Raw genomic sequence first — 12,515 nt, 5'->3', positions numbered from 1 at the left:
TAATGCAAATCTGATTTTGTTAGTGCTTGACCTGAAACACATTAAAGATAGGAACAAGATGAGAACTGCCACCATCACCACTGTAAATTAACATGGTTCTAAAAATTGTGTGGCCAGTTAGAAATAGGAGAAAACAACATAGAATATAAATTTTTTAAAGGTAGAACATTTTATTGTCATTTGCAATTCATATGATTGTCAAATTGAATAAGTATTAAATATATCAACTTTAAACCTATTAAAAATAATGAGAGTCCAATAAGAAAGTCAGTTAAAATAAATATATAACATTGAATACCCTACAGATATAACAATTACCAGTTAGAAAATAAAATGGGAAAAATCACTTTTACATGGCAACAACTGTGTATGTGTGTGTGTGCATGTGTGTGTGTGTATGGGTGTAGGATTCCTAAAGAATAAGAATTAAAAATATACAGGACTCTAGATTAAGAAGATTATGTAACTTTGCTAGGAGACCTTTGAAAAAAGACAGACATATCATGTTGCTGCAACAGAATACATTTTTCCTATTGCTGTCCCTTTTTTAAGGCATTTGTCATCCAATACAGATACTACTATATTTGCCTCCTAACCTGTCTTTCTCTTTTTAGAATTCATGGTTAATCACTCCTGTGATGCTTTTAACCCACTCTGACCATTAACCTCCTGCCATACTATTAAATACTAGTTTTAATTTGCAAATTAATCCAGTTAAATTGTCATTTTTATCACTGTCATCTTTGCTCAGAAACCTTCAAGAGGAAGCCCATTCATGCCCTTCAGTGTAGAGTCTGAACTTTTAATCTTGCTTTCAGGATTCAATATAATCTGTTTTCCTTTTTAATTTTAGTTCTCGCCATCCTATGTAATCCTCTATTGCAGAACAATTACATTTTGTTATTCGTCATATCCCTGTTTTTTACCCCCGTTTCTCTTGCTCTCCTCCGCCTCTGCCTATGGAAATTATTTCTGCCTTTTTGATTCCAGAATTAAATTCTTCTCTTCCTTCTCTCCTCCTCTTCTTTTCTTCTCTGCTTCAGTAAATATTTTGTGTCAGCTAAATATCTTGAGTGCCCGGAGACACACAGAGGATTAATGTCAACTACCTGATACGTAGGTGCTAAATAGCTATTGAATGAATTAATGAAAAGGATTTTTTTAGTTTATTGATCAACTCTTTTCTTGCTTTTGCATGAACTCCATGATTATCATAATAAACCATATTCTCTCCTGTAGTCACTTTCTATTGTAAGCTGGTTGAGTAAGTAAAACATGTTTCTTCCTTTAGTCCCAAGTTTAATATACTGCAATATAATGTCTTGGCTGCTTTTTCAAAATGTAGAGTTAACTGTGATTTTTTTTTTCATTCTGTCTGTGTCTTTCTGCCTGTTTCTATTATTCATTTTTGCTAAAGAGGCCATATGTCATAAAGATAATTACAGTAGATTGAACAAGTTTCCCAAGGGCAAAAGCAATTGTCCACGAAATTGAGAAAAAAAGGGTATAATGATAAATAGAAAATGGAAAACTTCTTAATAAAGTAAAGCTCCTAATGAGTCAGTTGGAATTCTTATTATTAACAATCACATTAAATCATTTGAGATAAGTTACCTTATCAGTTGCATGTGTAAACATTTTAATAAAGTGGAGGGAATTGATACAATTAAGGGATATAAATTCATTTTCTAAATTTTACATGTATTTAAAGTGTTATATTTCCGTTTTAGTGTTTCCTTCTCTAAAATCCACATTTATGGGACCATTATTATTGAAGATGTTCTATAATACATGTGATTTGATCCACCAGTGGTAAATTTTTGTTATAGTCTCCTTAGTGAATGCATGTTTCTTTACTATTTTTGGATATATGTAGCATTTAGTCTGGTATTTTGCACATAGGAAATACTGAAATACTGGTTTAATACAGTTGTTCTCTGGCTCTCCATGCATGACGATGTCTTAATGTATATGCCATACATACCAATTAATAGACTTTATTGACATAAAATAAATTTCTGTTCAGTTTTTCAAGCTTTATTATATGTTTTGAAGAAACTGACATTTTAGTTCAAAGCAAGTAATTCATATTTCTGATTAGTGTGCTTGTTCTTTTAACAGAAATACCTATTTTGCTGTATTAAAGTGAAAATGAAATAATTAAAAATAGAACTTATATGGCATCTTACCCTATTGGTTTAGTTTTTTTTTTTTTTTTTACTACCCTAGTAGATAGCATCTTTTAAAGTAATAACAAAGATTGATTCTCTCTTCAAATTTTACATTAAGTAAAAAAATATAACATTTTGACAAACCATTTTTTCCCACAATGTCAGTAATTTTAATTCTGACTTTTGATGAAAAGATTAGCATGTTGATCTTAGCTTAAAGGAAATTCAGAAGGGCATAGGGATGAAATGTACCACAGTGGGGAAAGGAATGAGTAAAGGAATACATTTTCCACTTGCGTATCCTTGGACAGAAGCAGTAGAGCCTGGAGGCCCCTGCCGTTGAGTGTCCACATGCACACTCATACTGTAAGGGAAGAGGGTCAAACAAGAGATGCCCCAGCCTTCAAAAAACCCTAGATGGGATTCAGAAAAAAAATGCCTCTCAAAAGATTGAGTTTCATCAGAGGAGTTATAATGCAATTATAACTTTTAAATGAAAACGAAAACTTTCAGTTCTTTACTTACTCTGATGTATCCCACTGCCTAGAACATTTTCCTTTTTTCCATTGTGCCACTGTCCCAAAAACAGCAACAAATGCTGTCTGGCCAGCTCTTCCTTTAAGCCTCAGCTTCGATATTACTTCCACCTGAAAGCAGGCATTTCCCTCACATTCGATGATAATGGCCCCTTGCCTACTTTTTTTATTTTTTTAAATTTTTTATTTTTATTATACTTTAAGTTCTAGGGTACATGTGCATAACGTGCAGGTTTGTTACATATGTATACTTGTGCCATGTTGGTGTGCTGCACCATCAACTCGTCAGCACCCATCAATTCATCATTTATATCATGTATAACTCCCCAATGCAATCCCCCCCACCCCCGCCACGATAGGCCCCAGTGTGTGATGTTCCCCTTCCTGAGTCCAAGTGATCCCATTGTTCAGTTCCCACCTATGAGTGAGAACATGTGGTGTTTGGTTTTCTCTTCTTGTGATAGTTTGCTAAGAATGATGGTTTCCAGCTGCATCCATGTCCCTACAAAGGATGCAAACTCATCCTTTTTTATGGCTGCATAGTATTCCATGGTGTATATGTGCCACATTTTCTTAATCCAGTCTGTCACAGATGGACATTTGGGTTGATTCCAAGTCTTTGCTATTGTGAATAGTGCCGCAATAAACATACGTGTGCATGTGTCTTTGTAGTAGAATAATTTATAATCCTTTGGGTATATACCCAGTAGTGGGATGGCTGGGTCATATGGTACATCTAGTTCTAGATCCTTGAGGAATCGCCATACTGTTTTCCATAATGGTTGAACTAGTTTACAATCCCACCAACAGTGTAAAAGTGTTCCTATTTCTCCACATCCTCTCCAGCACCTGTTGTTTCCTGACTTTTTAATGATTGCCGTTCTAACTGGTGTGAGATGGTATCTTATTGTGGTTTTGATTTGCATTTCTCTGATGGCGAGTGATGATGAGCATTTTTTCATGTGTCTGTTGGCTGTATGAATGTCTTCTTTTGAGAAATGTCTGTTCATATCCTTTCCCCACTTTTTGATGGGGTTGTTTGTTTTTTCTTGTAAATTTGTTTGAGTTCTTTGTAGATTCTGGATATTAGCCCTTTGTCAGATGAGTAGATTGCAAAAATTTTCTCCCATTCTGTAGGTTGCCTGTTCACTCTGATGGTAGTTTCTTTTGCTGTGCAGAAGCTCTTTAGTTTAATGAGATCCCATTTGTCAATTTTGGTTTTTGTTGCTGTTGCTTTTGGTGTTTTAGACATGAAGTCCTTGCCCATGCCTATGTCCTGAATGGTACTACCTAGATTTTCTTCTAGGGTTTTTATGGTATTAGGTCTAACATTTAAGTCTCTAATCCATCTTGAATTAATCTTCGTATAAGGAGTAAGGAAAGGATCCAGTTTCAGCTTTCTACTTATGGCTAGCCAATTTTCCCAGCACCATTTATTAAATAGGGAATCCTTTCCCCATTTCTTGTTTCTCTCAGGTTTGTCAAAGATCAGATGGCTGTAGATGTGTGGTATTAGCTGGGACTACAGGCGCCCGCCTCGCCACCCGGCTAGTGTTTTTTGTATTCTTTAGTAGAGACGGGGTTTCACCATATTAGCCAAGATGGTCTCGATCTCCTGACCTTGTGATCTGCCCGTCTCGGCCTCCCAAAGTGCTGGGATTACAGGCTTGAGCCACCACGCCCGGCCCCTTGCCCACTTTTATGGGACCCTGTAATTCCTCTATCATTGTACATATTACTCTACAGTATAGGTCTCTCTTTGCTTACCTGTCTCTCCATTACAGTCAAGATCTGTGGAGCCAGAGACCAGGACCCTTGTATTTATTGTCATAACCTGTACATACTTCTGACACAGAGGAGGTTCTTAATAAGTCTTTGTTGAAAAAATGGATGAATAGATGTATACATAAATTATCTTTTAGATAGCTGTGTAATGCTGAGGAATATTTAACAAACAGTTCTTAGGACACAAAGGAAAGCTCCCTGTGAAACTTCTCTAAATTTTCCTGAAATTAAAAACAAACAAACAAAATATATATCCTCCAAATCCCATAAAACTTGTTGTTTTTACCCATATCTCTGAACTCACACCTAATTGGATGCTGTTTATTATATGAGAGGCTCTCTCTACTCAACAAAATCTTGCAGAAAACTATGGCTCATACGTGGATTCACTTAGTCAACAAGCATCTATCAAAGGTTTACTGTATATAGAACACAAGGAATATAGATTTACAGATTTAATCAAGATACAATCCCTGACTAAAAAAAAAAATTATCTTGAGGTTTAGTTTTTATAAACATACATGAATGTTACTAGAAAACAGATGCTATATTACTCAGCATGCTTTCGCTTCCTTGTTCATTGTTATAAAGCATAGAGCCTAAGTTATTTTGCCAGTATTACGATGTGCTCAGCTCTGATGCCTGAAATCTTTTGCTCCATTTGTTCCCTTTAGAACAGATTTTGTTATTTGGAGTTGACTTTTTTTTAAAATCTTTATTGGCTTTCTGTGGTTTAATCTATAAACCATATCAGCCCATTTAGAACTCAGCAGGATACAAATCTCAAGGAAAGTAAATAAAAATATTGTGATTAACCATAGTTTAAATGATTAATACAATTTTCTCATGCCTTTCAGTAGAAATTCTGGATACTGGCTTATGTAGAGTAGGACCAGGAAGCTACATGAACTTTTGATTTAGGGGTGCTTCAGGGAGGACTTTGGTTTTTGTTTAAAGATAGTTCAATCATGTTTCCTCTTAGTCCTCCTCCCAATTCTGTCTCCTCCTATCTCATATTAACCTATCAGATTTGAAACTTAAATTTTAAATAAAAATGTAAAGGTATGGCACAAAGTGTTTTGCGTTGTGTTAGTGGCATGTTCTTATTCTTTCTCCTCAGGAAAGGAAGAGAATTATTCCTTAAGAATATTGGAATCCTGCCAAGTTTTGAATTTCTTTTTTTTTTTTTTTTTTTGAGATGGAGTCTCGCTCTGCCACCCAGGCTGGAGTACAGTGGCCGGATCTCAGCTCACTGTAAGCTCCGCCTCCCGGCTTTAGGCCATTCTCCTGCCTCAGCCTCCCGAGTAGCTGGGACTACAGGCGCCCGCCACCTCGCCCAGCTAGTTTTTTGTATTTTTTAGTAGAGACGGGGTTTCACCGGGTTAGCCAGGATGGTCTCGATCTCCTGACCTCGTGATCCGCCCGTCTTTTTTTTTTTTTTTAATCAACAACAGAAAATTCCTGCACAAGTCCCCCATCTTAGTTCACATGACAGAAACCCAGTTAAAAAATTGATACATGTTACACTGTTTCTCAGCGGTCCTCAGTCCTAGCTGAGTGTTGGAAAGGGCCGCAGACGATTACAATGCTCAGCTGAAGAATTCTCTGGATTCATGTTTAGGGTCAGGGGTTGAGACACTGAAGAAAATTATGGATTCTCTCTCCCTTCCCACCAGAATGTAAATATACACAAAATGTTGTATGTATGGACTTTCTGAAGCCTATCTGTGGACCTTGGCTTCAAGACCCCAGCCTGTGTCAGCCCAAAGTGGAGCTAGTGATGCTGATCCCAGGACCCCACTTTGAAGCCTGAGGCTAGGGAAATGAGGACCAGTCTATGTGACCTCCAGGTGATTCTCATGCACACTAAAGCTTGAGAACCACCGTCTTCTAGAAGTACCTCCAGTAAACTATAGTTTAATGTCTGCCTTTGGCTTACTGGAGGGTTGAGATGTTGTTTTTACAGCCTTGTGAAGAAAGATGTATTTTTTATAAAGCCACTCTTTTGGCACTGAATAATTTTTGTAATGGGGGCATGTTATGTATTTCTCTTATAGTCAAGTACTAGGAAAAACTTTTATATCCTCTGATGAGCTGGTAAATTGATCATATCAGTATACCTTATATTATTGTTTGCATTTAATTTCATGCCCAATTTTAGCAACTATTCTCAGCCTCTCTTTAAAATATAATTATGTATCCGTTTTCCCCATTTAATAATGTTTGTTCTGTTAATGAAGTGGTTTTTCTGTTACTCACTATGTATGTCCTATAAGAAAGCAAGAGTTACGATGTTTCATTGAAATAATGGTTACCCCCTTGACACAGTGAACTGAATCCCTGTGTGTGGCCATGTTAAAGGATAATTTTCAAAATGGTGACATGACTCTCATAGTATGAACATGTGTCAAAGATTTTATTTAACTCATTTATGTAACTCATGTAAGATTTGACAGCTAACTTAAAGGAATCATTGAGTGCTGAAATGAATTTACTAATAGGTGCAGAACTGGACACTATCCACAGGGCAATAAGACTTAAGATTTGGAGTCATCTCTTGCAGGGGGTAAGCGGGGACATCAGTTGCATCTCTACAGGACAGGATTCCCTTGCAACTTTTATGAATCATTTGCATTGCTATCTGTTTTCTATAATTTACAGAGTTCTAAAGTAATCTAGTCAGAAAGTGAAACACACAGAGCTCTGGAGAAACAGGTAACCCATATGGTCCCTAAGACAATGCCAGCCTCCCACTGAAAGGACACTTAGTCATCTTTTTTTCTGGTTTCAATCATTCACAGTTTTTCTCATAGCAAGATAATGGGCAAATAAGTGGGGTTCTCATATATGAGCCTGAAACTGAGAAAGATAATCTTGGGTAAGTAGAAAAGGAGATTCCTATCATCATCTTTCTCATTCTGTATCCTGAGTCTGGCCTTGAAGGAGTCTTCATGACCAGGCATGCATTTCTGGGGATGGAAGGAGAAGCTTTTGTTATGAGGAAGCAGGTTGGGAGCCAGGAAAGATGCCTCTTTGTTTGACAAGCTAAAGAATGAGTGTATCTCATCCTATAAAGCAGATTATTTATTTTCATGCCATTTTCTTTACTTGTTTTTTCTGTTTGTTAACACTTTTTTTTTTTAGCAAAGTCTTTTTTTAATATTTGTCTTTTTGTTAGCCCTTATTTTTAGTACAGTCTTTTTAAAATGTCTCTTAGGCTGACCACAGATAGGTACCATGGGGCATTAAGAACCAACCCTGTGTTTACTTTCAGTTCTAGAATTAGAGGGGAAGTAGTGCTACCCCAAGCCATTGCAGTGGTGTGATCATTAATAAGAGGTCCCCTGGGGACCACATGGCACAATAGTTTTTTCTTACCAAGAGGTTCCTACATGGCAACCTTGGAGAATCTGGAGCCTCTTTGTTTGTTAGTAAAGTGCTTTTTTCTTACCTTATTATTATTTTCTTTATTGTTAGCTTGCTTAAATTTGTAGAACCAGATAGGGTTTAATTAACAAATAGAGAAATACTATTTTCATCAATTTGAATTAATCTATTCCTAATTCTATATCATTGCAGTTTTACATCTATCTTAATCCAGTTAAGTATAGATTTATGAACATTTGCTGAATCAGTGGCCTTAACATTTGGTAGTTATTTATAAGTCCTGAGTAAATAAGAAGCTGGATTGAAGAGTGCTGAATAAGGTTTCAGAAACATAATTTATAGATACCTTGCACTAGAAACCTAAGTCTTATTTATCTGATTCTCTTCTCTCCAGTTGTGGATGTTTAACTTGTGGAAAGGCCCAGCACGTGAAAAAAATCAGCATAGATGAGACGGTTAATTTAACATAATGATGTTTGTGTCCTCTGGTATAAAAACTGAAAACTGCAAGATTAGGCAAATAATGGTTTTCAGTATGCCTTTTCTACGAGGCACTGTTTTTAGTGGATACATTCGACAAGTTTAGGTTCTGGTTGTAGCTCTGCTACTCTAGTGTGAACATGAGGACAGAGTTAATCTCTGAAATTTTAATGATAAGATTACTTTGTTGAGCTAATATTCATTGAGTTGTGTTCTAATGAGACATGGTCCATGCCCTGAAAGAGCTGAAGACAACTGTTTGTCTTCAGTCAGTAAAATAAGTACAATCAAGTATTATGGGTATAATGAAGTATTATGGATACATCTCATAGAGGAGGTGATACCTAAACTGATTTTTTTTAAAAAGAGACATCTCTGGCAGAGCAAGGCAAAGGAGACAGAGGAGCAGACAGAAAGGGAGGGAGAAGAGGAGTTATTAAAGGGAAGGGATCAGTAAAGGAACAAGAGCATCAAGAGGCATAAGCAGCATGCTTGGATTTGAGGTGTGATCCTGGTGCAATGAGAAATGAAGTGGGAACAACCAGATTTTGAAGAGTGTGGTTCTAAAATGTAAACATTTGACTAAAAAGTCTATAATGCTCTCTGTAACTTGGATTCTGATCTCAGAATATTGCTAGTGAATGATAAGGAGCTAATATTACTCTGATTAATTTGAATGGTTCTTGTATTCAAAGTTAGTGATAGCCAAGAAATTACATTAGTCACAATGAGGGTTCTCTTGTATAATTTTCAACCTTTGTAATAACCATGAAAGGCTGGGAAATGGAGTGCAAATGCTTTTGGTCAAAAGCACTCTCTTCCTACTTCATCTTTCATTTTACTGCCTACCTTGTTTCTTTTCTTCTTTTTTTTTATTGTGGAAATTTTTGAAAACATACAAAGTAACAGAATTGGATAATGAACTTCATTACTTAGCTTGAGCAACTATCAACATTCTTATTTATTCCTGTACTCTCACCCATTGTTTAGTTATTATCGCTAACATTATTTTTTATATTTTTAGGTATAATTAACATATATTGAAATTTACAAATCTTAGATATACATTTTTGACAAATAGATATGCCTGTGAAATTCACATCATCCCAGTTATTTGATCTTTCCCCCAGTTTCCTTTTTACCCCTTTCCAATCTCCCCTATCCCCACCCTTCCTTCCAGGTGAGAAGAGTAACATTGTTCTGATTTTTTGTTTGTTTGTTTATTTACCTTAGATGAGTTTTGCCTGTCTTAGAATTCTACAAGGAACTCTTCTGTATGTCCTAACTTGTTTCTGGCCTCTTACCTGTGAGCTTCATCCATGGTACTGAGCCTGTTAGCAGTTCCTCCCTTTGTTTTGCTGAGCACATTCTGTTGTATGAATTTACTACAATTTGTTATCGATTCTTTTGTTAGTGGGCATTTTGGTTGTTTTCCTTTTTTTTTTTTTTTAAAGACAGAGTCTCACTCTGTCGCCCAGGCTGGAGTGCAGTGGCACAATCTCAGCTCACTGCAGCCTCTGCCAGTTTCAAGCGATTCTCCCACCTCAGCATCCCCAGTAGCTGGGATTACAGCCATGCGCCACCATACCCAGCTCATTTTATGTATTTTTAGTAGAGGCGGGGTTTCACCACGCTGCCCAGGCTGGTCTCAAACTCCTGACCTCAGGTGATCCACCTGCCTCAGCCTCCCAAAATGCTGGGATTACAGGTATTAACCGCTGCACCCAGCCTTGTTTTCGATTTTTTGCTATTGTGAATGAAGTTGCTGTGAACATTCGTGTATACATTTTTTGCAAACATATGTTTTCATTTTTCTTGGACAAATATCTGGGAGTGGAATTACTGGGTCAAAAGATAGGTATGTGTTTAACTTGGTAAGAAACGGCCAAATTGTTTTCCGAAATGGTGGTACCATGTACATCCCTACCAGCAATGTATCCGATCATAGCTGTTCCATATCCCTGCTGACATTTGGTGTTGTCAGTCTTTAATTTTAGCCATAATGTGAGTATATGGTGGTATCTCATTGTTACTTTTATTTGCATTTCCCTAATCCCTAATGACGTTGAGCACTTTTTTATGTGTGTACTTTTGCCCATCATTTTTAATTAGATTGTCTTTTATTATTGAGTTGTATTTGTTCTTCATATATTCTGGATACAAGTTATTTGTCAGGTGTATATTTTATTAATATTTTATTTAACTGTGTCTTGCCTGTTCATTTTCTTAACAGTGTCTTTTGATGAGCAAAAGTTTTATTTTTGATTGAGAGTAACTTACCAAATTTTTGTGATTATTACTTTTTGTATCCCTAAGAAATCTTTACTTACCTCTGTATTGAGAATATATTTTCCTTTTTTTTTTCCTAAAAGTGTTTTTATATTTAGGTCTGTGGTCCATCTCAAATTCATTTTTATGTGCAACGTTGGGGTCAGGATTCACTTTTTTCCCTATGGATATTCAGTTGTTCTACCACCATTTATTGAAAAGACTTTTCCTTTTGCCTTTAATTGTTTTGGTATCTTTGTTGAAAGCCATTTGTCCTAGTGTGGGGCCTATTCCTGAACTCTGTTCTCTTCCTTTGGTCTACTTGTCTTTATCCTAATCCTGCTCAGTCTTGATTACAGTAGTTTCATGCTGAGTCTGTAAGTCAGCTAGCGTAAGTAGTGCAGCTTTGTTGTTTCGTTTCAAGATTCTTTTGGCTAAGTCCTGGCATTTCCACATAAATTTTAAAAATTGCCTCATCCATTTCTATCAAAAAATGAGTATATAGAAATACAATTCATTTTCATGTATTAATTTTATACCTGGAGACATTGCTACACTAAGTTTTTAGTGCATAGTTCCTGAACACCCTGGACTTTCTTCCCTTCATGTTTTCCTATGGCTTTGTAGATGTGAATGTCCTTGTCTTTTGTGTCTACCTCCTACAGAGGTCCAGTGGGAATGCCATGGCATTGTGAAGTTGTCTTACACTGTCCCAGCTGGAATCATATAGTCCCCCTAAGAGTCTCTGTTAGTGCACCTTCCACAGTCAGTCTTGAATGAGCCATTTTTTGAAGGCAAGAGCTTTACTTTATCTTCCTCTCCATCCCCACAATATTGAGCACAGCATCTTGTTCACAGTCTGGAACGTATCTTTTCAACATTTCTCTCAAATGGTAGGGAATTATGTAGTTGTTGGGTGAAGGTGGGGGACATTCTTATAGGAAACCTCAATCAAATGGAATACACCAATTGGAATATACTCAATCAATTGGAATCAACTGGAATACCCTGAGGTATATCCTAAAAAGGGAATATAGACTTTTTATCAAAAACTTAGCCGTATGTTTTTCCTATTCAAAAATATGTTTACTAGTGGATGATTTACGACACTCTAAATGACTTGGGTTTTTGCTGCCAATTTTGAATTTTTGTACATCTAAATATGTTTCTTCTTACTTCATTTTTGTTTTCTAGGTGGCTGATTGTTCTTGGGATGAAACAATAAAGATCTATGACCCTGCTTGTCTTACTATTCCTGCTTGAGATACACTACTCTGATCAGAAACAGAGGATGTTGGCTGAAGAACTGCCTAACAGCAAATAAATTAACTATGGAAAACATAGACATTATGCTTTTATATGCTATTCAGATTTCAAATCTTTCCAGTTTACCCTGGAATCAGTTTTGAGGGAGCTGATAAAGGCTTTGGCTCACTCATTAAGCCTGATACATAAGCCATATTTCTTAAAATTCTAAGAAATAATTAATGTTATGGTATATCTTATTATCTATTAAAATGTAGTCTCTGGGTCATAAAATGGATGAAAATATGGGATATCAGGTTATACTTACATAAATAGTGATATATTTCATTTTTAATTTGTCATTTTTGATGTAAAATACAATCACTGCTGTGATAAATAAACTGTATCTGTGGATCATTTATCATTTTATGACTTCCCCAAAAAGACTGCTCTTTCTAATACATTGTATATGTGAATACAGTATTATATGTAATATAGATATATCTGTGGTTCAGTAACAGGACACTAGAATATATTTAATTTATTCTTTTATTTAGTAGCTGTTTATTGAGCATTTACTCAGTGCTTGACACATAGACTGAGTGAGATTCTCTCAAGGACTGGTGCTATGTTTTTAAGAACA

General features: G+C 36.1%; 1 protein-coding gene across 1 annotated transcript in view; it reads left to right on the top strand.

Annotated features, from left to right (window-relative positions):
• Positions 1-12,301, top strand: part of PEX7 (peroxisomal biogenesis factor 7) — a 114,599-nt gene extending 102,298 nt beyond the window's left edge. The window contains exon 14 of the mRNA XM_011962180.1: positions 11,822-12,301. Coding sequence (XP_011817570.1) covers positions 11,822-11,890 — 69 coding nt within the window. The 3' untranslated portion in view covers positions 11,891-12,301. The remainder of the gene's footprint in view (positions 1-11,821) is intronic.
• The last annotated feature ends 214 nt before the right edge of the window (positions 12,302-12,515 follow it).

The sequence above is a fragment of the Colobus angolensis genome, unplaced genomic scaffold (assembly GCF_000951035.1).
Source record: "Colobus angolensis palliatus isolate OR3802 unplaced genomic scaffold, Cang.pa_1.0 Scaffold58, whole genome shotgun sequence".
Classification (NCBI taxonomy): Eukaryota; Metazoa; Chordata; class Mammalia; order Primates; family Cercopithecidae; genus Colobus; species Colobus angolensis.
The sequence above is the reverse complement of the archived record's forward strand: the minus strand, read 5'-3'. Positions and strand labels throughout refer to the sequence as shown.